The sequence below is a fragment of the Trematomus bernacchii genome, unplaced genomic scaffold, assembly GCF_902827165.1.
Source record: "Trematomus bernacchii unplaced genomic scaffold, fTreBer1.1, whole genome shotgun sequence".
Classification (NCBI taxonomy): domain Eukaryota; kingdom Metazoa; phylum Chordata; class Actinopteri; order Perciformes; family Nototheniidae; genus Trematomus; species Trematomus bernacchii.
In genome coordinates this window covers 103,226-130,271 of record NW_022987402.1, presented here as the reverse complement: position 1 = coordinate 130,271, position 27,046 = coordinate 103,226, and the positions used below count along the sequence as shown (strand labels likewise).

The following is a 27,046-nucleotide window of genomic DNA, read 5'->3' as shown; positions in this document are numbered from 1 at the left end:
TCACACCTTCAGGACAGCCCTGATGTTTCCTCTCTCTGAGCAGATGTACAGTTTCATTTCAAACCATTTGAGAGTTATCAACCCATGATGTTTTGCAGGAAGGAGGCGATTAATGAGTGACTGTTTTAGGAATGACTCATCTGAACTGTGCTTGGAGTAGAGCTTTTCTTTTTTAAAAGTAGTATCATGTCACTGTGTTGGTGGGAGGTGGAGATGCCACGGAAATAACCAAAAAGAGTCCTGAGAGACCTGAGAGTGATCACGTAGGCCTCAGTCTGCTTCAACAGTGTTGTACTTTGTGTGCAGCACAGACTCCATTCTACAATGGACGTTCATATCAAAAGCTGCTCTTATTAACATATTTGTATAGAACATTGATCAAATAACCATGTTAAAAGGTAAGAGGCGTCATTCATAAATCCATAGAGAAGCAATCCCCCAACTCTGCAGTTATTGACCGAGCGTTTTAGTGTCTTTCAGCTTTTTGTTTTAGTTTAAAGGAACACCATTTATAGTTATTTCATTAAGTCTTACCACTCTACAGGTATTTATTTTCAGCAAAAAAGCAGTTCATTCAAGTAAATGACTAGTTTGTGAACCCAGTGCAGCATTTAGCAGCTAAAGAGCTAGATAATTGGTTGGTGGAGCTAAACGGGTGAATATTTGGCTTACAGTCATTAAGTGTTCTTTCTCAAATAGTTTCACTTCACTGGTTGGATTCAAAGTTATTTTTTCTTTTCTGGTACGAGTTTGACAAGAAAACGTGCAGGCTGTATGATTTTCTTATCTTTTTTAATATTGCCTTACCCCTGAGGTTAACTATGGAACTGTGCAGGATTTTCGACCCTGAGGTTTGGAACCATAACATGTCTGCGTTTGCTATGTGGTGAAAAATATAAATACAGCACTCTCAATGGGGAGATCCCACATACTTCACCAATATTTGTTCTGAGCTATGATGTGCTGTTGTTGGGAGTGTTCCTATTAAAGCATTTCCTCTGGATGACAATGTATCGTGGGTAGTGATGAACCTTCCCCTGGCTGAGACCAGAGGGTGTGGGCTTTGTTGACCAGAGGTGACCAGGATTTGCTGGACAAACCACAGCTGAATCCACCATTAACCTGACAGGAGAGTACACAAACAGTACACACAGCATGGACTCATGGAAGTCACAAGAATTCCTAAATATGTTTAGACTGCATATAATAACAGCCTCTAGTTAAACTTGGAGAGGGGATCTCTTCCTGTTATCTTTGTAAAAACACTCGACCCACTGATGTGTTTGTTCTTTTGTTTGTACTGGGGGGGTTCATTTTAGTAAGAAATAGATACCTTTGTTGAAATAATGCAAATGCCTTACAAAAACATCTGTTTCTCAAACACTCTGCTCTCTCTTGGGTGTAATGTAGTGGGATTTTGTGTCAACATTTCTTAAGTGTAGTGTTTCCGTACATGAGGGTCTGTGCCCCAGAATGAGGTCATTATTTATTTATGTTAACTATCGCCACTCACAGAAGACGCGCTGGTGAGGAGGGAGGCATGTATACCAACAACAACAACAAAATGAATACATTTTCCATGATTTAAATGTAGTACACGTATCAAAGTGATGCCTAAATAACTATATACTGATCGCGTTATTTGCGTCCTTGCATTGACTTTACATGTAATCACTTCGCTTAAAAATGTGCTAACTTTAAATGTAAGAAACATACGGCTAATCGTTGGGTTAGGTAAAGCAGGTACCATTAAGAGTGAATATACTCCTAAATCATGAGGCAGAAGTAGAAATGTTCTGCATTCCTTTGTTAACACAATTTATTCAAGTATATGAATATGTCTTGAGCTAGTAATTAGATTTCTTTTTTAAATTAATAGATACACAAATAAAAGATTAATATACACTTATAATGCGGAACATCTTAACCAATTAGTTTTTTTTTATTCTTCTATGTGGACTTTTTACTATTATGACCACTTTAGCACATATCTACAAAAACCCTGAGAGATTTGATAACATTTCACCAGCAACACGTAACACTGCAAGTTCGAACGCACACTTTCGTCTTTGTCTGTTTCTCTTTGGATATTGCACAATTCGGCCTTTAGTTACCCCAAATAATATTGAGTGTTATCAGCTAATTATAAGGAGTTTCCCCATGTGTGAGATGCAATGCTGATGAGATTATTCATTACTGGTATTGAAACATTTAAAAGGTTTGTACAGCCTGATTTATTTATAATGTGTTTAATTATGATAACTACCAGTACACGTAGTGTGTTCCTGCTGTAGTGTTCCTGCTGTAGTGTGTTAACGCTGTAGTGTTCCTGCTGTAGTGTGTTAATGCTGTAGTGTTCCTGCTGTAGTGTTCCTGCTGTAGTGTGTTAACGCTGTAGTGTTCCTGCTGTAGTGTTCCTGCTGTAGTGTTCCTGCTGTAGTGTTCCTGCTGTAGTGTGTTAACGCTGTAGTGTTCCTGCTGTAGTGTTCCTGCTGTAGTGTTCCTGTTGTAGTGTTCCTGCTGTAGTGTGTTAACGCTGTAGTGTTCCTGCTGTAGTGTTCCTGCTGTAGTGTTCCTGTTGTAGTGTGTTAACGCTGTAGTGTTCCTGCTGTAGTGTGTTAACGCTGTAGTGTTCCTGCTGTAGTGTTCCTGCTGTAGTGTTCCTGCTGTAGTGTTCCTGCTGTAGTGTGTTAACGCTGTAGTGTTCCTGCTGTAGTGTGTTAACGCTGTAGTGTTCCTGCTGTAGTGTGTTAACGCTGTAGTGTTCCTGCTGTAGTGTTCCTGCTGTAGTGTTCCTGCTGTAGTGTGTTAATCCTGCTGTAGTGTTCCTGCTGTAGTGTGTTAACAGCTGTAGTGTTCCTGCTGTAGTGTGTTAAACGCTGTAGTGTTCCTGCTGTAGTGTGTTAACGCTGTAGTGTTCCTGCTGTAGTGTGTTAACGCTGTAGTGTTCCTGCTGTAGTGTGTTAACGCTGTAGTGTTCCTGCTGTAGTGTGTTAACGCTGTAGTGTTCCTGCTGTAGTGTGTTAACGCTGTAGTGTTCCTGCTGTAGTGTGTTAACGCTGTAGTGTTCCTGCTGTAGTGTTCCTGCTGTAGTGTGTTAACGCTGTAGTGTTCCTGCTGTAGTGTTCCTGCTGTAGTGTGTTAACGCTGTAGTGTTCCTGCTGTAGTGTGTTAACGCTGTAGTGTTCCTGCTGTAGTGTTCCTGCTGTAGTGTTCCTGCTGTAGTGTGTTAACGCTGTAGTGTTCCTGCTGTAGTGTTCCTGCTGTAGTGTGTTCCCGCTGTAGGGGTGTTAACGCTGTAGTGTAGTGTTCCTGCTGTAGTGTGTTAACGCTGTAGTGTTCCTGCTGTAGTGTTCCTGCTGTAGTGTGTTAACGCTGTAGTGTTCCTGCTGTAGTGTGTTAACGCTGTAGTGTTCCTGCTGTAGTGTTCCTGCTGTAGTGTGTTAACGCTGTAGTGTTCCTGCTGTAGTGTGTTAACGCTGTAGTGTTCCTGCTGTAGTGCGTTAACGCTGTAGTGTTCCTGCTGTAGTGTGTTAACGCTGTAGTTTTCCTGCTGTAGTGTTCCTGCTGTAGTGTTCCTGCTGTAGTGTTCCTGCTGTAGTGTGTTAACGCTGTAGTGTTCCTGCTGTAGTGTGTTAACGCTGTAGTGTTCCTGCTGTAGTGTGTTAACGCTGTAGTGTTCCTGCTGTAGTGTGTTAACTCTGTAGTGTTCCTGCTGTAGTGTGTTAACGCTGTAGTGTTCCTGCTGTAGTGTTCCTGCTGTAGTGTGTTAACGCTGTTGTGTAGTGTTCCTGTAGTGTTCCTGCTGTAGTGTGTTAACGCTGTAGTGTTCCTGCTGTAGTGTTCCTGCTGTAGTGTGCCTGCTGTAGTGTGTTAACGCTGTAGTGTTCCTGCTGTAGTGTTCCTGTTGTAGTGTGTTAACGCTGTAGTGTTCCTGCTGTAGTGTGTTAACGCTGTAGTGTTCCTGCTGTAGTGTGTTAACGCTGTAGTGTTCCTGCTGTAGTGTTCCTGCTGTAGTGTTCCTGCTGTAGTGTGTTAACGCTGTAGTGTTCCTGCTGTAGTGTGTTAACGCTGTAGTGTGTTAACGCTGTAGTGTTCCTGCTGTAGTGTGTTAACGCTGTAGTGTTCCTGCTGTAGTGTGTTAACGCTGTAGTGTTCCTGCTGTAGTGTTCCTGCTGTGTAGTGTTAACGCTGTAGTGTTCCTGCTGTAGTGTGTTAACGACGCTGTAGTGTTCCTGCTGTAGTGTTCCTGCTGTAGTGTTCCTGCTGTAGTGTGTTAACGCTGTAGTGTGTTACTGCTGTAGTGTTCCTGCTGTAGTGCTGTAGTGTTCCTGCTGTAGTGTGTTAACGCTGTAGTGTTCCTGCTGTAGTGTGTTAACGCTGTAGTGTTCCTGCTGTAGTGTTCCTGCTGTAGTGTGTTAACGCTGTAGTGTTCCTGCTGTAGTGTTCCTGCTGTAGTGTGTTAACGCTGTAGTGTTCCTGCTGTAGTGTTCCTGCTGTAGTGTTCCTGCTGTAGTGTGTTAACGCTGTAGTGTTCCTGCTGTAGTGTTCCTGCTGTAGTGTGTTAACGCTGTAGTGTTCCTGCTGTAGTGTGTTAACGCTGTAGTGTTCCTGCTGTAGTGTTCCTGCTGTAGTGTTCCTGCTGTAGTGTGTTAACGCTGTAGTGTTCCTGCTGTAGTGTTCCTGCTGTAGTGTTTCCTGCTGTAGTGTTTCCTGCTGTAGTGTGTTAACGCTGTAGTGTTCCTGCTGTAGTGTGTTAAACGCTGTAGTGTTCCTGCTTGTAGTGTTCCTGCTGTAGTGTTCCTGCTGTAGTGTTAACGCTGTAGTGTTCCTGCTGTAGTGTGTTAACGCTGTAGTGTTCCTGCTGTAGTGTGTTAACGCTGTAGTGTTCCTGCTGTAGTGTGTTAACGCTGTAGTGTTCCTGCTGTAGTGTGTTAACGCTGAAGTGTTCCTGCTGTAGTGTTCATGCTGTAGTGTGTTAACGCTGTAGTGTTCCTGCTGTAGTGTTCCTGCTGTAGTGTGTTAACGCTGTAGTGTTCCTGCTGTAGTGTTCCTGCTGTAGTGTTCCTGCTGTAGTGTGTTAACGCTGTAGTGTTCCTGCTGTAGTGTTCCTGCTGTAGTGTTCCTGCTGTAGTGTGTTAACGCTGTAGTGTTCCTGCTGTAGTGTTCCTGCTGTAGTGTTCCTGTTGTAGTGTGTTAACGCTGTAGTGTTCCTGCTGTAGTGTGTTAACGCTGTAGTGTTCCTGCTGTAGTGTTCCTGCTGTAGTGTGTTAACGCTGTAGTGTTCCTGCTGTAGTGTGTAACGCTGTGTAGTGTGTTAACGCTGTGTGTTCCTGCGTAGTGTGTTAACGCTGTAAGTGTTCCTGCTGTAGTGTTCCTGCTGTAGTGTTCCTGCTGTAGTTGTTAACGCTGTAGTGTTCCTGCTGTAGTGTGTTAACGCTGTAGTTTTCCTGCTGTAGTGTGTTAACGCTGTAGTGTTCCTGCTGTAGTGTGTTACAAGCTGTCGTGTTCTGCTGTAGTGTGTTAACGCTGTAGTGTTCCTGCTGTAGTGTTCCTGCTGTAAGTGTGTTCACGCTGTAGTGTTCCTGCTGTAGTGTTCCTGCTGTAGTGTGTTAACGCTGTAGTGTTCCTGCTGTAGTGTTTCCTGCTGTAGTGTTCCTGGCTGTAGTGTGTTAACGCTGTAGTGTTCCTGCTGTAGTGTTCCTGCTGTAGTGTGTTAACGCTGTAGTGTTCCTGCTGTAGTGTGTTAACGCTGTAGTGTTCCTGCTGTAGTGTTCCTGCTGTAGTGTTCCTGCTGTAGTGTTCCTGCTGTAGTGTTCCTGCTGTAGTGTTCCTGCTGTAGTGTTCCTGCTGTAGTGTGTTAACGCTGTAGTGTTCCTGCTGTAGTGTGTTAACGCTGTAGTGTTCCTGCTGTAGTGTTCCTGCTGTAGTGTGTAACGCTGTAGTGTTCCTGCTGTAGTGTTCCTGCTGTAGTGTGTTAACGCTGTAGTGTTTCCTGCTGTAGTGTTCCTGCTGTAGTGTTCATGCTGTAGTGTGTTAACGCTGTAGTGTTCCTGCTGTAGTGTGTTAACGCTGTAGGGTTCCTGCTGTAGTGTTCCTGCTGTAGTGTGTTAACGCTGTAGTGTTCCTGCTGTAGTGTGTTAACGCTGTAGTGTTCCTGCTGTAGTGTGTTAACGCTGTAGTGTTCCTGCTGTAGTGTGTTAACGCTGTAGTGTTCCTGCTGTAGTGTTCCTGCTGTAGTGTTCCTGCTGTAGTGTGTTAACGCTGTAGTGTTCCTGCTGTAGTGTGTTAACGCTGTAGTGTTCCTGCTGTAGTGTGTTAACGCTGTAGTGTTCCTGCTGTAGTGTGTTAACGCTGTAGTGTTCCTGCTGTAGTGTGTTAACGCTGAAGTGTTCCTGCTGTAGTGTTCATGCTGTAGTGTGTTAACGCTGTAGTGTTCCTGCGTAGTGTTTCCTGCTGTAGTGTGTTAACTGCTGTAGTGTTCCTGCTGTAGTGTTCCTGCTGTAGTGTTCCTGCTGTAGTGTGTTAACGCTGTAGTGTTCCTGCTGTAGTGTTCCTGCTGTAGTGTTCCTGCTGTAGTGTGTTAACGCTGTAGTGTTCCTGCTGTAGTGTTCCTGCTGTAGTGTTCCTGTTGTAGTGTGTTAACGCTGTAGTGTTCCTGCTGTAGTGTGTTAACGCTGTAGTGTTCCTGCTGTAGTGTTCCTGCTGTAGTGTGTTAACGCTGTAGTGTTCCTGCTGTAGTGTGTTAACGCTGTAGTGTTCCTGCTGTAGTGTGTTAACGCTGTAGTGTTCCTGCTGTAGTGTTCCTGCTGTAGTGTTCCTGCTGTAGTGTGTTAACGCTGTAGTGTTCCTGCTGTAGTGTGTTAACGCTGTAGTGTTCCTGCTGTAGTGTGTTAACGCTGTATGTCCTGCGTAAGTGTGTTAACGCTGTAGTGTTCTGCTGTAGTGTGTTAACGCTGTAGTGTTCCTGCTGTAGTGTTCCTGCTGTAGTGTTCCTGCTGTAGTGTTAACGCTGTAGTGTTCCTGCTGTAGTGTTCCTGTGTAGTGTGTTAACGCTGTAGTGTTCCTGCTGTAGTGTGTTAACGCTGTAGTGTTCCTGCTGTAGTGTTCCTGCTGTAGTGTTCCTGCTGTAGTGTGTTAACGCTGTAGTGTTCCTGCTGTAGTGTTCCTGCTGTAGTGTTCCTGCTGTGTAGTGTGTAACGCTGTAGTGTTCCTGCTGTAGTGTGTTAACGCTGTAGTGTTCCTGCTGTAGTGTTCCTGCTGTAGTGTGTTAACGCTGTAGTGTTCCTGCTGTAGTGTTCCTGCTGTAGTGTGTTAACGCTGTAGTGTTCCTGCTGTAGTGTTCCTGCTGTAGTGTTCCTGCTGTAGTGTGTTAACGCTGTAGTGTTCCTGCTGTAGTGTGTTAACGCTGTAGTGTTCCTGCTGTAGTGTTCCTGCTGTAGTGTGTTAACGCTGTAGTGTTCCTGCTGTAGTGTTCCTGCTGTAGTGTTCCTGCTGTAGTGTTCCTGCTGTAGTGTGTTAACGCTGTAGTGTTCCTGCTGTAGTGTGTTAACGCTGTAGTGTTCCTGCTGTAGTGTGTTAACGCTGTAGTGTTCCTGCTGTAGTGTTCCTGCTGTAGTGTGTTAACACTGTAGTGTTCCTGCTGTAGTGTTCCTGCTGTAGTGTGTTAACGCTGTAGTGTTCCTGCTGTAGTGTGTTAACGCTGTAGTGTTCCTGCTGTAGTGTTCCTGCTGTAGTGTTCCTGCTGTAGTGTTCCTGCTGTAGTGTGTTAACGCTGTAGTGTTCCTGCTGTAGTGTGTTAACGCTGTAGTGTTCCTGCTGTAGTGTTCCTGCTGTAGTGTGTTAACGCTGTAGTGTTCTGCTGTAGTGTGTTAACGCTGTAGTGTTCCTGCTGTAGTGTTCCTGCTGTAGTGTTCCTGCTGTAGTGTTCCTGCTGTAGTGTGTTAACGCTGTAGTGTTCCTGCTGTAGTGTGTTAACGCTGTAGTGTGTAGCCTCGAATACAGACTATCTTTAGTGCATCCAGCTGTTCCTAAACATCGTCCCCTTGATGTTCCTCCTCTCTCCTCCCTTTGAATGAGTCTGAATGTGAAACAGTGCTGACGGGTGGGCTCTGCAGAACCCCAGCTTTCCTTCCTCTGCTGTCAGAAACCTGCTGACTTCACTGTGCCTTATCTGAAACAGGAAGCTGGAACCATTTCTTAACATGACCTAATGCTGTCATGTTATGATGAGTGTGTCAGTAGCACTGTATCCGTTTTACAGAATGCAGCTTCTGTGCGTTCACCTGTTGCTCTGTCTGCTTTAATATGCTGCTTCTTCTTCAAACCTCTCACACTGTGTTTAATACACTTCTGTCATTCACATTTATTATTTGTTGTCTTTATTCTATTTGGCTGATAATCATGGTTCATCATTGGAACTATAGTTCCCATAATACTTAAGGTACAATCTTGAGCTATTGGCTGTACAGTACCAAAGGATCTTCACACAACATCATGTGATTACTTTTGTACAGAAAAAAACGTAAGAATGCAATGATTCTTAGGCAGGTTCTGGAGTTATGCAGTAAGAAGTGTCTCTTTCCATGATTTCTAAGCAACTCTCTGGTGGTTTATTCAATATTTACAGATTCTGATGTCTTTAGAATGTTTTGAGTCATGCTGGATCTAAAGATACATCTGAAATCTGTGCGACTGTTATGAATTCTAAAAAAGGAGTGTTACCGTTTAACCTCCCACTTTTCCTGTTGCTGCTTTTGAAAATAACTTGCTTTGGAAAGCGGAAACATTTTCAACAATGTTGCAAATAAACAATGGCAAGCCACTGAGTGCAGCAGTGTGACAGTAAAGCAACTCCCCATCCACACCTTTAAAGTCAGACTCCGACATCTGCTTTGTATCCTGAGAGATGAAGCTGCATGTTTGGCTTTCCTTCATTTCATGTGTTTACTGCAGAGACAGGATATATCAGGGCAGGAAGGAATGATGAAGGAAAGCCACAAATGTGTTGTACGCTCGCTAGACGGCTTTAATCCTGGGCAAGAAGTGCCAGCAATGTGTGACCCTGAACTCTGACCTCCCTGTGAGTGAATATCTCATGAAGAGCAGTGGGTTGGAGAAGAGGGCAGGCACCAACACAGAGAAATGTATCTTTCCCTGGCTGTTGAGCTACAGTTCTATCTTTCGTGTTGCTCACAGAGACATGTTTGGATCCATGGTTGTTTTCGCCAGCATCACTGAGCTGAAACCACTGAGTGATTCCAGTCAGTCTCTGGATCATGGAACAGAGAATCTGAAACTGCACACAGTCACCTCATTCCTGCTCAGACTTTTCCCCAGACAAATAGTGCATGAGCCCCTGGAAAATGGGAAAGAAACATCCCTTTTCCTCTTAGACAGAGGAATGTGGCACTGATGGGTTCTGCAGGATCGGCTCGCCCGAGGCCCGTCTGCCCTTTTCCTTCTGAGGCAGGAATGTAGGTTAGTGAATTGATTAGCACTAATAAGGCCTGTCCAGGTCCTTATTAGTGCACGACCGCAGAGAAACTGGTCTGAAACAGCTCTGCTTTAGTAAAGTCTGGACATGTACTTAACACTTCAGATCTCTGTTTATTTAGAACAAATGGACTGGGCTGGAGTAGTGTTCTGTTATTAAATGATATTGGTTAACCATCTGTACTATTTACCACTTTTGGGATCACAAAGATATAACGGTGAACTCTTATGAAAGCAGTTTTTGTGAGGTTTATTTATATATATATGTATATGTGTGTAAAGGTTGTGGTGTTCAGTAAAAGGATGAACCCCCACAATGCTCGCAATGAATGAAGAAATACAATTCATCCTGAGGCAACAATAAATATGTAAATGAATGGCAGTCAATTAAAAAATTGTTGACATAATTCAGTTTGGACCAAAGTGGTGGACCAACTATTTTTAAATGCAGCACTATTCTTAAAACACTGTTGAATGAAACCTCTACAATGAAACAGACAGCAATGGCAACTATAATAAAACACTTAACAATATTCTTATTGTTTTTGGGGAAATTGTGTGTGACCTGCAGCGCTGTGTTGGTGATCTGAACCCAGAAAGACCATTTTTATCAATTCTAAAAGCATAAATCATAACTTTGAGTATTTAGTGCCTAAATCTCTGGTTTACGTGAAGTAGCAGTTTTCCGAGTTGTTCCTCTCCCTATTACTAAGCAACATGTGATGAGGAAGCAGGTGGTTCGACCACCAGAAGACGCTTCCAGCCTCTCCGTCACCTCTCCATCAGCTCAGCACCTCATGCTGTCAGGAAAGCGCCCGCTCTGGAAACTTCCATCCTTAGGATTATGTTGTGTTTTCCTGACAGCTGTCTTCCTTATGGAAACTCACCAGGACGGACTCTAATGGAAGCCAGATGAGCTGAAATTCCACAACAATAATGACCATGCCCCATTAAAAGGTCTTTACTGTACACACTTTAACACAATGGGCACAGGGTGGTTACCATGACAACTCGTAAAAGTCAGTTATGTGGGCGTACCCAGGAACTACTGGATGTGTCATGCTTGGGTCACACAGTTTGGAACGTGTGTAAAAGTTGTTCTGAAGGTTAGTCCACATGTACTGCTCCACATCTGTTGTTTTTCATTTTAAATACAAAGGCACCAAATACAAGATAATACATTTCTGATTAGGATCATAAAAGATCCTCACGTTGATTTGTGTGAGATGAAAAGTGGTAGCTAAACGTACAAATGAAATATAAAGGTTTACAGTAATAGACTGTTCAAGTGAAATGAAAGGAATGCAGCACTTTCTGTTCAACACCTCTCTTTAGTCAGAATATGAAGCTAGCAGCTGGTTAGCTTAGCTTCGCTTCGCTTAGCTTATTTTAGCATTAAGACTAGACAGGGGGCAGCTAGCTTGTCTCTGTCTAAGGATCATTTGACCAGCCCCTCTAAAGATTACTATTTAACTTGATTTATCTTTCTAGTTTGTTTATTCCATACAAACATCTTTGTGTATGAACTACACGTTGTTGTTGTTTTCAACTTAGTGATGAACGAAAAACTCCTGCCAAGTAAAAATGCATTGAGTAGCATCCTGACACAATCATAACTAGTCATTTGTACTAATCAATGTGACGTTGTGATGATTATATACATGAATTGTTAGAGCCACTGGTAGGCATGTGTAAAACCTACGGCGAGAGCCTGGAGAGCTTCCAATGAGAGTTTATGATCCTCTTAAGTCACAGCAAAAGAGTTCAAAGTCAAGTCAGTCATTTCAAATGATGCTGGTACCCATTTGAAAGCATGACATACAATGTTTTTCTGCAACCTTTGAACAATCTTTAAAATTATAACATTTTTATTTTATTTATTCCAAGCCTACTGATGGCAATAAGTGGTGTGTGTAACCATGATACTGTCATATGTGTTTGATTCTCCAGTTTCATTGCTACGTATGTTCATACAGTTAAACCCTTCACTTTAATATCATGCAGAATCTTTTCTGCACTTCTAAGCTATCTTCCAAACGTATCTAACCTGTATTAGTTCAAGTGAAAGCTTACACTCAAACATGTCCCACTTTAAAAGAGCCCTGAACCCATTCCTGTCAGGTGTATGGATTCAGGCAGTAACTTAGCAGACATGCCTGATAAACATCACAGGTCTCCTGAGGCTCACTTAGTCCTCAGCAGGGTTTGATGTGGCCGGCTGCCTTTGGTCCCTCTGTGGTCGGACTCTTGAAAAGGATTGTGGGTCGGGGTCCTCTGCTCTCCTCGTCTGCCCAGACCATCGTGCCTCCTGTCTCCTCCTTGATGTGGCAGCTTTGAGTGGCCATAATAAAAAGTAAGAGATCATAAATGCAGGATGAATGCACCATGTGTGTGTTGGATCATACATGTGCCACCAAAGATCTGCTCACACTCATTTTTGCTTGGTTTTATGTTTAATACTTTATTGGAGTTGTACTTACCTTTAGTATAAGATTTATATTGGAAATAAAGACCATTTAAATCCCGCCATATACTGTAGCACACATGTCTATATACATATATACATTTCATGCTTTTCTCCACCTACTTTTGACAGTTTATTGTAAAGTACTTACTGACAGGCTGTAGTTATTTCATAGTAAGGTTATGGATTTATAACCCCTAAAGCTTTATTAATATCATATGATTTTGAGACATAATCAGATCACACAGTTAATCCCTAAATGTTGTTCGGATTTAAAGTTGATAACAGTGTTTGAAAGAAACTTGAACAAAAGGAATCAGAATATTCAATGTGACTATAAACAATACATAGTTAGACATGATTTCTTACACTGCATGAGATCATACATATTTGGCAAGAAATACTTACCACAAACGTATCTGTTAATGGAGGGATGTTTGTGATTGATACCAAAACTGTATGTGAACCACCTTTATCAATATATCATAAATAGATACTTTCTTTGTTGTCATGGTGCATTGTTCAACGTGCACGCACAGGGGGCTCTGCACTCTTCAGGTCTGCTGTGGATGAAGACTTTTGGGGTTGGAATGGCACATGGAGGTGTTTGGTAGTTAGGAAAGCAGATTCACGTCAGACCCTGACCACCAATCCTGAGTGACTCACACTCAGACAGTCCGAGGGATGGGGGGGGGGTGGGCTTCCCTGAAGTATTTCCATCAAGTGCCAGGTCTGGTCGTCTGGCACATTTACTGTAAATGAGGAGAGCCTGTGTGTTGGAGAATAAAACCTAGACTGGTGAAATCCCCAACTATATAAATAGCTTTTTAACATGTGACTTCTTAACGTCTTTACCACACTGGATGCCTTTTACAGATTTCTGCCGGGAACAAAAGGCACAGTGGTGCTGGGACCAAACAGTGAGCTGAAGTTTTTAACCAACATTTCCACATCTGAGAGCTCACGTTGGCTAATGGCCGCCAAGTTTCTTTTAAATGGAAACCTGTTTTGTTTAACAATCTTGTAAAGAATAGCAATCACTGTAAAATAAAGACTTACCATAAAGTGTTTTTTAGGTGGAAAATAAACAGTTTCACGCAAGTTTTTAAACAGAAGTTGAAGGTACAATCCCATCTTCTAAAGGTGAACAGGCTTGTGTCCTGAGTGACCAAGCTAGTAAGGACGCTATCTCTGTGACTCTCCTGAATGAATGTACAATTATGTACAAAACAAACCTTTTCAACTATCATTGTCCTGGTTTATTAGGGTGTCACTCCTACTGACACTTGGTTAGGACCCATTGACCACAGTTATTTCATGTTAGTTCTTTACATGATTTATTATGAACATGACATTGGATTACAATTTTCAATTAAAGAGAAGTTGCAAAAGAAATTGTATATGCAGTCAGTTAAAGTCAGAAAGAAAAAAGTTGCAATTATAACCATAATTCAAGACTTTAAAAAATATTGTAGGAGCCAAATGTAAGGTTTATGTGCTTTTATTTATTATTGAGTATTTGTTACGTAGTATTGGTGGTGGGCGTGGATGTAGTGGTTGTTTAACCTGGCTGCACCCAGCTGCTCAGCTTGGTGTTGTATAGAAAGAGAGCGGGAGAGCAGGAGCCGGAACTTCCTGTTGACCGCACATTTAAAACCGCAATCCTGCAACAATTTTCCATCGCAATATCTTTAACTATCAATGGCCTCCTTCATCACACTCAAAGTAGTTGGTCATTTGTTTGGACTGCCTGTAGTCACAATAAAGGGGTAATAGGAATTATGCCAGACGTGGCAGTCGTTGCATCTCTACAGTGGCGACTGGTCATTAGGGGCAGGTGGGGCACAGCCCCACCTAGTGTCAGCAGAAAGTATTACAAATAATGATTACAAAAATGCAAAAAAAAAAAAAAAAAAATATATAAAATATATTTTAAGATCATGTTTAATCATCTGATTCGTCTGTACATTGCTGTTTTAGTCTGTGTTCTTCTAATTAGTGTGTCTACAGTCACAGTGTGTGCTGTTTAGAGCCATGTGGGACAAAACCTGATTATGCCCCTTCCTCTCGCTGTGAAGTCAACGGTGACTGTAAAAACTTCACTGCGCATGCTCAGAGTATTTTGTAATGAAATGTGTGTGGCAAAAAAATAATGACCAGAGGGGCATGGAGCTACCATCCCCACCATACGTCATCTCAAATCATTCAGAGCTGATTGGCTGTAAGTACGTGTGCCGCGAAAAGTGTGCTGTGTGAAGAGGAGACGAGAGAGCTGCAGTGGCGCGTCCTAAAACCAGGAAGTAAGCACAAAAAAGCAATGAGATTTCTCCAGAGGATTTTAGAAAATAGCTCGAAATAAGATCTGTGGGAAACGTACCTGTTAGATAAATGCACGTTTTGATTAGCCGGATAACATCCACATGTCTACCCTACTTATATAATTTTTTTATCATAAATCTATGGATTAGATTTATGATAGACTTTTGAAACTACAAGAACATAAGGAGGACTTTTACAAAAAAGTAATAGAAATGTTTGTCCAGAAGGATAGGCAAATGGACTTCATCTTCAAGTCAAGGTAAGACCGCCATTTTATTGAAAATGGGATCTTACTAAGAGAGAACAATTCAATATTTAAATGATAAAATGACATTTTTTGGGTATCCTTTTGTTGAACTGTCTGTTTAAAATTAATCGAAGCATCAGACAAAAAAAGCTTTTGAAAATAATATTATATTTTGGTTTAGGTCAAAATATAATATTTGTAAACCTGAAGAGTCAGTGCCAGTGCCTCACCAGCCATGAACCTCACTGCACGTCACTGCAGAAGCTTATATATAGACATCTAAGTTTTTTGTGCCCCACCACTTTTGTACATATAAAAACGCCACTGCATCTCTAGCAGGTGACGTAACACAATGCCAGCATATTCTGTAAGGTACCCTATGTGCGGAATGTCATTTATGGTATGTATTAGAGTTTGAGTTTCCCATGTGACACAAACTGCGGTCTACACTGAAAATCCTGGGTTTGATCAACTCTTTTGTCCATGCAAAATGTGACGCTCTTCATACCGCCTCTTTATACACCCTCCTTCATGCGAGCAATGCCTCTATTGCCCTGCATGTCCAACACTGTCACTAGAGGGGTGAGTGGAGTGCTATATAGTCTGATGCACTACTGACCTAGCTGCCGTTTGTAACTAGTTGTTAGGTCCTTTGATACAGTACTACACAAATGCCCTTTGCTAGTAGTCCCTACAATCCCATCTTAAATAAACCTTCCTCGAACCAGATGTTCCTAAATGACATTCACTTTGCCCCTTTATAGTGCTAGCAGGTTTTAAAACCCTGGAACAGCCACTATGAAGCTGCTGACAGTCTGGCTCTCTTTATGGCTTACATGTGATGTAACGGATGTAAATATTCCTGAACTGAGGCAATCTCATGTTTATGTTCTGAGAGTCCCACAGAAAACAAAAGTGAGCGCATGTCTGCCGCTCCGGTTCATCGGGCGGAGGATGTGGTCGTCTCCCCTCCGTGTTCAGCGTCTGCCGTCATTGCCACGGTGACGGGAATGACTGGGAGGAATATGTCCAGACAGAGTGGGAGGCTGGAGCCCCTTCCACCCAAACAAACACACACACACACACACACACACACACACACACACACACACACACACACACACACACACACACACACACTGTGCTGCTCCTCTCAGGTACTCGCTAACCCTCAGGCATCTTATCCCCCGTCATATGACACACACACGTTACTGCTGAGGTCCCGAACTTCTGACTGGCCTTGTGCTGCTTAGTGTTTGGGAAACATACAACCACATTCATTATGAAGTCATTTGTGATAAGCCAATTTATTTCCTACCAGAAATGAGACAAATTCATAAGGAGTTATTTTTTTGTCACATTTACAGTGGTTCCAAAAATCCCTCTCTGCTGCTCCATTTTTGATCATTCAATTACATCTGTCTCTTGGAGGTCCACTATCCTTTTACAGAAATGAAAAACGACATGGTTACTGTTCCTTACCTATGTTGTTGCTTTACCTTAACAATCAAAGAATGAGCCATAGACATCAGAGGGGCTCCTTTCTTCCCTGGTGGGGCTCTGGGTCTGTGCTGCCTCACTGCACGCTTCAGCTATTTTTTTATTACATCCTGGTCTTCATCATTAAAAAACACACATTTCATTTAAACTGGGTAGATGACTTTGCCGATCCCCAATATCTCAATGGTTATCCTTAAACACAACCCTGTATGTTTATTCAGATCCAGTTCTGTAGTTGTTACTGTACATGATGCAAAGTAAAAGGTAGTTTGAGTACTTTGAGTCTACACATAATAGATGTAAAATCTCTCAGACAACACGGCCATATGAGTTCCATTATTTTCCAAAATTCTTCATATTCACTATACAGTGTATACTGTTTTTCTATTCTGCAATCTGACTCCAGATCTTCTCTGTGGGTGATTTAATACATTCATTCATTTCACAATATGATACATTAAGGCTCATTACTCAAGAAGGGAAGGTTCTAAAAGTAGATTCAGAAACAAACTCCAACAAAACAAACTCCAAAGTACTCCGGTGTGAACGCGCCTATTAGGCGCGTTCACACCGGAGTACTTTGGAGTACTTTTCTTTGGAGTACTTTTCCCACGCGTTCACACCAAAAAGCCCCAGGAACTAAAGTAGCTCAAATTAGTTCGTCCGACCCGCTTTTCAGTCCCTGCTAGAGAGCAGGGACTGTCGTGGGAGAAAATAGTTCGTACGTCTGATTGGCTGTGCGGAATGCAAACCACGCCCGTTTGACTCTGAATTTCTTACAAGGAAAAACTTCCGGATAAAACCCACAGTTTAAAGGGGAAAATGGGAGAAACCTCAGGGAGAGCAACAGAGGAGGGATCCCTCTCTCAGGACGGACAGACGTGCAATAGATGCCGTGTGTAAATTGAAAAGATAATACATTTACAACATAGGTAGTCCAAATGTTTGGAAATGCATGTGTCTATAATAAGAAGATGAATCCACGAGGATATCCATCCAGGACTTATGATCCAGGACCACAGCAGCAGGCACAGCCACGACTCAAGATCCAGGGTTCGCGATCCAGGACTCAGGACTACAGCAACACGATCAGCCATGACTCTGGATCCCGGCGTATATAGAAACCAAAAAGAAATTTGGGGAAGCTGGGTTATTCGGAACATGAGAGTACACAGGTATAGACAGAGAGAAGGAAGAAGTAAGGTGTCCCCCGACAAACTAAGCCTATAGCAGCAAAACTAGGGGCTGAGTCTAATCAGCCCTAACTATAAGCTTTATCAAAAAGGAAGGTCTTAAGCGCACTCTTAAAAACGGACAGGGTGTCTGCCGTCCGAACACAAACTGGAAGCTGATTCCACAAATGTGAAGCTTGATAAGAAAAGGCTCTGGCTCCCATTGTACTTTTAGAGACTCTAGGAACAACCAACAACCCTGCATTCTTGGAACGCAATGTCCTAGTAGGACAGTAGGGTATAATGAGTTCTTTAAGGTAAGATGGCGCCTGCCCATTAAGGGCTTTGTAGGCGAGAAGAAGAATTTTAAATTCTATCCTGTGTTCTATAGGGAGCCAGTGTAAGGCAGCCAGAACAGGAGTAATGTGGTAGCACTGGAGTGAATGACAAAGTGGACTCCTTGATCCAGCCCCAGAATGGAGATAATGAGAGTACACTGTATCTTGGCAGCGTGTCGGCCCCCCCCTCGCTGTCAGACCTGTCAACAGAAGCTCCAGCAGCTCCATGTCGGATCAAGGCTCAGCGCGGAACCAGCTGACGGCAACACAACATGACTGTGCACCGTGCTGTCAACCGTGGGGGGGGGGGTTTGGTTGAAATGGTCGCAGCTGTTTAGGTGTTCCCTTCCTCCCGATATGAGAGGACAGGATAGTGCAGGATCAGGCCTCGTGCCTCTGTGTCAAACTTCTTACATCTACATTATCTTTGTGATGTGCCTTCAGCAATGACCACATCTGTCCAGATATGGAAGAGGGACTCAGTGTTGGAATACTGTTTAAGTAAAAGCCCTGCATTTTAAATTGTACTGAAGTAAAAGTACAACAATATTAGCATCCAAATATACTTAAAGTAACAAAACTAAAGAAGAAGAATTTGAGGATGAAACTCTCTTTATTGGTCACACATATATGCACACTGCACACACAGTGCAATTTGTTCTCTGCTTTATACCCATCCTAGTACTAGGACTAGTGGGGAGTGAGGGGGGTTGTCCGGTGCCTTGCTCAAGGGCACCACGGCAGGGCCCAGGAGGTGAGCTGGGACCTCTCCAAGTACCAGTCCACACTCCATATGTAGGTCTGTTCGGGGACTTGAACCCTACAGCTCACAGTCCTAGCCCCTACTGACTGAGCCACTGCCAGACAAAAAAATGTGTATCTGATTAATATTTTACTTTTATTATATATGTCTGTATGTATATCTCTGTAAAGACTTAACCAGGTTCCACCGAGATTTGAACTCCGATCACTGGATTCAAAGTCCAGAATGCTGACCATTACACCATGGAACCTTACAAAAGTAGTGTCATGCAGAATGACTGATTTTCTACCATGTATTACAGACTACAGGTGAATTATGGCCTATGGCTAACTCTTTATTTGGTGTTTTATTTGCAGTATCTGTATCAAAACATCAATGACTGATCATAAAATAACTGTATTCCTTATCTTAATCGCTGTAAACCTGACCTGAGAGCCCGCTGTAACCTGGCGGGGCCTCAAAGTTATTACATCAGTAGAAGTGATGGAAATAATGAAGAACATATACTCAAGTACTGCACTGAAGAATCATTTTTGTGAGGTGTGTAGTATTCCACTACATTTTGGATGCCAATATTGTATTTTTATTGCACTTCCTTTATCTGACAGCTTTAGTTAAGTTATTGCGTCAGATTATAATACAAAATATAATAAACTAATCAGAACACATTAACATATGTCATGATATCCAGCAGCAGTATATAAAGTAATGTAAATGAGCTCCACCTTTGTGATGAACATATTACTGCATCAATAATCAGAAACAGTCAATTAATATATGATGCTTAATGAGGACTTTTACTTTGTAATTAAGTATATTTTGATGCAAATATGTTTTTATTTTTACTTAAAGGTCCCCTATTATGCAAAATGCACTTTTTGATGTCTTTTATACATAAATATGTGTCCCCGGTGTCAGGGAACTCACAAAGTGTCAGAAAATAAAACCCTCTCTCTTTTCCTCCGTACCCAAATCTCTAAAAATGGGGGAACAACGGAGCTGATCCAGATTTGCTGCCGATATGACGTAATATCTGAAATGTGGGCTGGCTTTACACCCACGGCCATATCAGAAACGTTGCTATCAGGAACAATGCGCAACGTGTTTGGACGTAATATGGTCTTTTTTTACATTAGCAAGCACCGCTAACACTCAGAGCTAACCTGTACTGGAGAGAATATGTGTAAAAAAGCCAGATATAAAAGGTACTCCCACAAGAGAGAAAAGCATTTGAGCTCCATACTGTTTCAGAAATAATCCTTGATGTGGTTTGGAAGAATAATACAATAATATGGCATCTTATCACGGCAGCATTTAGCTGGGAATCTGCTTCTCTCTGCTGTAACCCTTCTCTCTGCAGCTCTGCTGCATGTGTGCCCCAAAGGGGGCGTGGCCCCTTAGCTACAGACCCAGAATCAGCACTTCTCTAACAGGGCTGAAATAGAGGTGTATGAGGCATGGCTAGAATGGGTGATCTGTTTGGTATTTTGAGCAAAAGACTTCAAAGACATGTTTTGTATAGATATGGCCCTATAATACATTGTTCAAATATAGCATAATAGGTGAGCTTTAAGTAAGATTTTGAGACCTATGTTTTTTACAATTTGGCATTGCTGCTCTTCCTTAAGATTAAGGCGCCGTTTACACGAGGAGAAAACTGCTTGTATCGTATAGCCCTATTATTTACACGAGGCCGATAGAAACTGACCCCACAAACGATAACGGGTCCCAAGGTGGATAGATTTGCAAACGAAACGCTCTGGGGGGTCAACCGAGTCCGTGTAATCACCTCTATACGAATATTTCCTGAAAAAATAGCGATAGCCCCACCTCTCCTGCTCACTGCTGTAGCAACTATCAAAAATAGTTAATTAAACGCACAAGGGGTTCTTGAATGAAATAATATTATAAAAGGCAAACCAGAATTGTTAACGCCCAATATACTCCTTAAACAAAATAAACAGAGTCAGATTTCATGCATTGATCCATTATATTGACAAAGGAGCGATCTCACCCGGTGTTTGTAGAGAATATCTCTCTTTCTGAGCCGTCCTCTCCACGGAGACGTGCTTCTTGGTCGGTCGATGCAATATCCACAGATTCGGTTTCTTTCAGTTAACTTCCCCGTTGCATTTATCCATATGCTGAGGAAATGACTATATCCCGCTGAATACCAGCAATCGCCACACACACTTCCTCCTGTCAGTAGCTACTGCTAGTGCTACTGCTACTGACCATGCTACAGATATTAGTGCAACATCTACAGCTCCTCTACCACAACCATCAGCAACAAGTGGACATGGAGAATTACATGAACTACATGTTGCTAAATACACCGCGGGGCATAAACAGAAGGGTAGCCATGGCAACATTGCGGCGGGGCTGCTCGGGCTGCTCTTCTTCGCTGCTTTTGGTGTATTTTGGCGGAAGTTACAGCGCCACTTACAGTCCCAGCATATGTACTACAGTGTTTCCAGCGGCCTCGTTTGAACAGACACGTTAAATGAAACAAATGCATGTGAACGGAAGACTTTTTTGAATACGCATACTGTGCATAAACGCAAACGTTCCCGTGTGAGTGGGGCCTTAGTTCTGTACTTCTTCCATCACTACCCGTCAGGGATAGTGCTACTGAAAGTGGAAAGTCCCTGTTACATTACAGACCATTAACACTCATATCAGTGGGATCATCAGGGGGCGTTTAAACCACAGGGAGGATTGAAGTGATCTGTTGATGTTTCTTTAATCCTACTAACCATGAGAAATAACATGTGTCTGTCAGAGTTTAACAAACCTATCCCAATGAGCTGTTGTCTTCTATTGGGTAATAAACCGACATTCCTCCATCTCCCCCGCATGCCTCCTAAAAGAGCAGCTGATGCTTCAGATGGGTGGCATTAGAGCTAATGTGTTTCTTTACAAGGCCACGCTTCTGCAAACGTCTTGTACACATCCAGATCAGCTGCAAAGGAAATAGATTTGTCTCTCAATGTTCTGTTTACCACATGTCTGTTTCTCTGTATATTTAGAACACCAAGTACTGCTCTGAGTGTTTACATCCTGTGCAAACACAGAGAATCCCTTAACTTCCCACTTTTAATAGTCAGGATCACATTTTGCTTGCATTTAAATTTGAATTAAAGCTGCATAAATGTATTTATTTATACTAAAACTGGATGTGTAGTGTGTTGTTCATGCTAACCCACTCATTTTATTTCAGCCCTCAGGCCTTCAACAAGATCTCAAAGAAGGCCCAGGGCCAAAAAACACCAATCTTGCTAGATCTTATAAATCTTTAAAAAGGCCTGAGGGCCAGAATGCCTCATCAATGTTTGGTGTGCATTACTAAATAGTATTTTGTATTTTGTAGTTATGTCTCAGCACGTTTTAGTGTTGTATCTCAGAGTTTACAGCCCCAAAAAGCAGATTAGCCATCTGTACTGTACACTTGCTGTCAAGACTCAAACAGCAAACTGTCAAAATAATATCATTAAGTATTTACATATAGGCCAGAAACATCCCAAATGAATTCATATTTTGCTCAGTAGCTGCTGCAGATGACTAATTAGCAGTTTGTTCACTAACAATTCACCTTTACAGTGTGATAATGTGTCAGTGGTGTGTCCAAAGATTGTGGTACACACTCATGATTCCATATAATAATCACCTTTACACCCTGTCCTGCCTCTTCACGTAAAAGAAATGCATTCAAAATCCGACCTCTGACCTGTTGTTGGCGTAGGACCTGTATCATGTTCTACACCCAGCATTAATGTGATGTTGTTCTGTCTGCAGGTCACACCCCCCCCCCTGCCCTCTGGTGGTCAAGATGGGCCACGCTTACGCTGGAATGGGAAAGGTGAGTGCCTATTTTGGAGCCAAAAACACTCACACACATCCAATAGTTCTTTAATCTCCATCAGAACACACAGTTCAAACCCCAGTCTTTACAATGTACCCTAAACCTCAACATTAGCTGTTATTCCTTATGTCCATTTCGCTTCATATTCAAAAGACTTATAGCAGATCAATCTGCTTCTTTGGCAAGAAAGCGATATATTATATTTCCTGTTCCTTTAAGCACTTGGGATGCGAGCAGACTTTTTAAACTCGTTATGAAAAGAGTCTGCGGCAACTACTGACATTTTCAGACAAGTCTACAAATTCAGATTTCCACCCTCAGCAGCTCAGATGACAGGCTCACACTCAGATTTGTCTAGATTCCAGTCATGCAAATCAAACATGTGATATTATCACCACGGCTTTGACTGGTCTGCGGTTCAAAAAGCAGGCGAGACATTGGAAAACCTAAACCTGTTTGTTCTAGTTTCCACAGACTGGAGCACATCTTTAAAATCAGTCATGATGGCCGAATCACAGCTTCAGGATCAGTGTGGGCTGCTGGTTAACTCTCACTGAGAGGATATGATATCTGATGATACAGAGGCTGAGGAGCACAGACACACCACTGATAAGGAGAACAATCCACAACCGGTTTTACTTTTGATGTTTTTTCATGCACATTTGAAAGATTGCACGTTATAACATGATTGCTGCAAGAATGCTGTCTATCATCTCAGTTGATTACATAATAAGAAGAGAACAGTGTGGATGATTTGTTTCCAAAAATGGGTTCAGCTTCATCACGTTAATTTATGATCCACAACACGCATTTTCCTCAGTGTCTCTCCCTCCACGTCTTCTGATTCTCAGAGGGAGACACGTACTATATGTCTGTCCCTCGTCTGTCTGCATGGGCTTGGTTTCCTGTTCAGAAGCCAGACATGCTATAGAATTTCCCCCCAGGCCCGGCGGGACTTGGCAGGACCTGGTGGAGCAGGACCTCGTTTAACCCTCATACCTCACAGAGCTATGAGAACGGACAGCACCATGTGGGAGGGGGGGGGTCATCGCTGCTTCTTTGCTTTTGACAAAAACTTGTAATGCTTATAGTGAGTTATTCAAAGGAAATGAATTAGCATTTCTACTCTGCTATTTCCACACTAGACCTCACATATACAGTATAACCAGGGTTGGAAGGGTTACTTTAAAAATGTATTCTGTTATAATTACTAATTACCTATTCAAAATGTTATCAGTAACCTGATTTATTTCCGTTATAAATGCAATGTAAATAAATACAAGAGCAAAGAAATATCAATAAAACTAATTAAGTGTATTAGGTAAGACAACAGAACAATGTGACCTTAGAAAAGAAGAAACCATTATTTTATTGATAGGAAGATCTGCCTTTCATGAAGCATATTCAGGCAGCAGCCTATACACCAACACTGAAACACATGAGCACATACTACAGTTTAAAAAATAAAATCTGAGCTGACAGAAAATGCTCCGTTTTAGTTTAATACACACAGTTAAGCTCACACACACTATTTTATGAACATATAGGTTCACCTGCTGAATTAAAAACAGAATAAATTAAGCAAAGAAAGTGAAAACCATAAAGCAGATTCAGGCAGTAGGCGTATAGATTCACACTTAAAGTATTAACCTACAGAACAGTACAGCGCACAGAGAAGAGATAACAACAAACACTATATGCTATTTTCAGGTTTTTAGTGACACTTTAATCCTGCTAGTAACCCCCAATGTTTTGATGTCAATGTAATGGAATACAGTTACTTTCTTGCTGTATCCTGATTACATAATTACATACAGGTAATCCGTTATCCCCCCAAGCCTATATATATTATTATGATCTTAAAAGTTCTATAGCATAAAAATCTTAATCATTACCATTTTAAATGTCATCATTATAATAATTAAAGCAAAACTTTTGAACTCAAATAAATGATAATACAAATGTATATTTTAAATATAAAGTAATACAACACACCCTCCCACATTTTGATATACAGTTACAGGTTTTACTGCTACAGCCATACAGGGTTGGATATGACGAAGCAGCAACCATGAGGTGTTGCCAAAAACTGCAATTCATCAAATCTTAAGCACTGTAATTCTCTCCGGTTAGTCCACCAGCAGATGACAAACACCCACCTCTCCGCCTCTTCCAAGGAACGAGGGGACCGTGCGGCAGAGTTTCAGTTAGGTTTTCTTTCGCCGGTCAAGATGTCCGTTAAAGTTGAAATCTTCCGGACAAAATTAGAAAAGTGCCGGTCAAAGGTCTTCTTTGTTATTTATTGAGCTTTAAAACAAATGAATAATGACTCTATATAATAAAACACGGAGGACGGAGATCTATTTTTCTCCCCCTCTTCTGACTTGATCAGAGCACGCTATCCTCTCCTGCAGGGGGGCGTGGTCAGCTGCAGCTCACAGAATCAGCCCCCTGCAAAAACAGGGCTGGAGAACAGCAAATAGAGCGAAATGAGGCATGGCTAAAATGCATGATCTCTTTGGTCTTTTGAAAACAGAAACGTATAAATATACCTTACTGTATATAGGTATGGCCCTACAATATATCATTTAAATATAGCATGATAGGTGTCCTTTAAATGTAACTAGGGGTGTGAACACTTTTAGTGACATATGTTGCCGTCCATGGATGTATAATGAGACCTGGATACAGCGTTGGAGTCGGACCCCCGTTCTTTCCTATAAAAGTCACTAAAAGCACATGAAGCCAAAAATGGACTGACATTCGTAAAGTGCCTGGATGATCCGGGTTCTTGGCCCAAAGAACTCTTGAGTTTTCCTTAAATTCCTAATACGGGCTATAAAAGTACAGTTTTTATGTTTCACACTAAAATAATAGTCATTATTAAATACAGCTTCTCTATAGCACTTTCAGTAGAAGAGTACTTTAACCCATTTTTCTCATTACGTGAGTTTAAACCACGTAAGCGTCTGCACACGGACCTGTTTTTCCACCAGGCGCTGTTTCACCTTTCAGCTATTTACTTTCTGTTTACATCGTTATGGTTTGTTTGGCTTGTTTGGGAATTGCGTGATTCTTTAGAGCCATTATGAGCAGTGTGAGTCACTTCCCTTTAAACAGTGCACTCTGTTAACTCAGCCTCATGCTTAAGTCTCTGTTAGCTACACTCACAGTGCAAAAACTGTTAGATGGAAAAGTATGATGACTTAATAATAATTATGATAGACAACAGGGGTGTCACAATATACTGCATTTTAAATGTGGATATTTAAAAGATAATGAGTAGCATGTTATTAACATACTATGGAAGAGGATAAGTGCCAAATGTGAAATTTGATTTGAGATCTTTAATCTCAGAATTCAGATTTTTATCTCAGAATTATTTTTCTCAGAATATATTAAAGTTAGAATACTGAAAAACGTTTCACAAGTGGAAGAGTATAGCTCTTCTGTAATTCTGTAAATAATACAGCTCCTCTTAAATCGTGTAAGTGTATTTCAAGGTTCAAGGTTCTTTATTTGTCAAACGAACATAGCTACAGTGTAGTTATGTCGCTGAAACACAGATAAACTGAAAAATATAGTGCAAGTAAATAGTAAATAGTAAATACAGTACATTTACATTTTCATTCATTTAACAAAGTGACACATTCATTTGACTAAAGGAAAAACATTTTTAAATGTAATAGTGAGATAATTTTGTTATGGTAAATTGTTACAGCCATGATTATCGTGGAGTGAAAATCTGATACCGTTGTAAAGCCATGACTCTACAGTCCGCGCTGGTGTTTCATCAGTCTTTCACCACACAGGTTGTGTGCAGGACATGGGGATTTTTAGTGGCATTTAAAGTACATTTTGGTTATTACTCTTTTTTGGCTCTGTAATACTGTTACACTGCATGTTACCACGTCACATAATAAAGAGATTGTTAAATTATTATTCAAAGACAACCGTGTTTACTATGTTAATGCTGTACTCTCATCTGACACTTTGAGAGATGAAAGATATTTAATAGTGTGCCGTCTGAGCTCACTTGACAATTTAATGAGTTTAGTTGCAGTGGAACAGCTTTTATGTGGGTTCCATCAATGTTTGTTCTTGTCACCCATTAAAGGGACACCCCTGTTTATTGGACCACACTAACCATCACAGTCACCCTCTCCTCTATTAAACATTTAAAAAAAGACTTTGTTTTGGGACCGTTCACACTCTTACTCAGTTTGGCGTTAATTGTTTTCCTACTATGTTTTCTTGTTCAGCTTTTAGTGAGGGTTCATTTATCAATGCTCCAAGGCATTATTTTCGTGTGAAAGAGCACTAAACCATTTTAAACACATCATTGAACTTTTTCCTAAGACTTCACACTTGTCACTTTGTAGATCAAAATGTCTTAATTTCCATTTGTTCTTTCCATTCCATGCTTTATTGTTCAGTGATACACAGTGTGATTTTAACCTAATTTAAGTTAGTAGTCATTTTTTTGTGTGTCAAGCAATGATAGCAGACTTTGAACCTTTGGACTGCTACTTTTATCCTCATATTCTATCATGCAGTGTACTTGTCTTTGGTATGGACATACTGTATCTTGCTATATATTAGCAATTTACACAACTAGAAAGGTAATGAAGCGTAGTTGTACGGTGGCTGACAGGTGCAAATTTGTTCCAATGCCACCAAACATTTCCACACAATGCAGATATAAAAAACAAATGTGCCAAAACAAATGAAGAAACATCTTCACCAACTTGCACAGCTTTTATTAAATTATGCATATACTTAATGCTGCATATACTAAATTGTGCCAGAAGTTCAAAACACAATAGATACCAGGGGACACTCAAAGTTCCTCACACAGCTGGGACCGGAGCGCTTGGTGACGGTGA

At 41.5% G+C, this 27,046-nt stretch overlaps 1 protein-coding gene and 1 non-coding gene across 4 annotated transcripts in view; one reads left to right on the top strand and one right to left on the bottom strand.

The window, feature by feature from the left end:
* Positions 1 to 27,046, top strand: part of LOC117486918 (synapsin-3-like) — a 131,494-nt gene that overhangs the window by 92,067 nt on the left and 12,381 nt on the right. For all 3 annotated transcript variants that reach the window (XM_034135529.1, XM_034135521.1, XM_034135513.1), the window contains one exon: positions 22,094 to 22,157. In XM_034135529.1, coding sequence (XP_033991420.1) covers positions 22,094 to 22,157 — 64 coding nt within the window. The remainder of the gene's footprint in view (positions 1 to 22,093; positions 22,158 to 27,046) is intronic.
* trnaq-uug lies at positions 18,477 to 18,548 on the bottom strand. Its single transcript has one exon. It is a non-coding gene; the product is annotated as a tRNA-Gln (tRNA).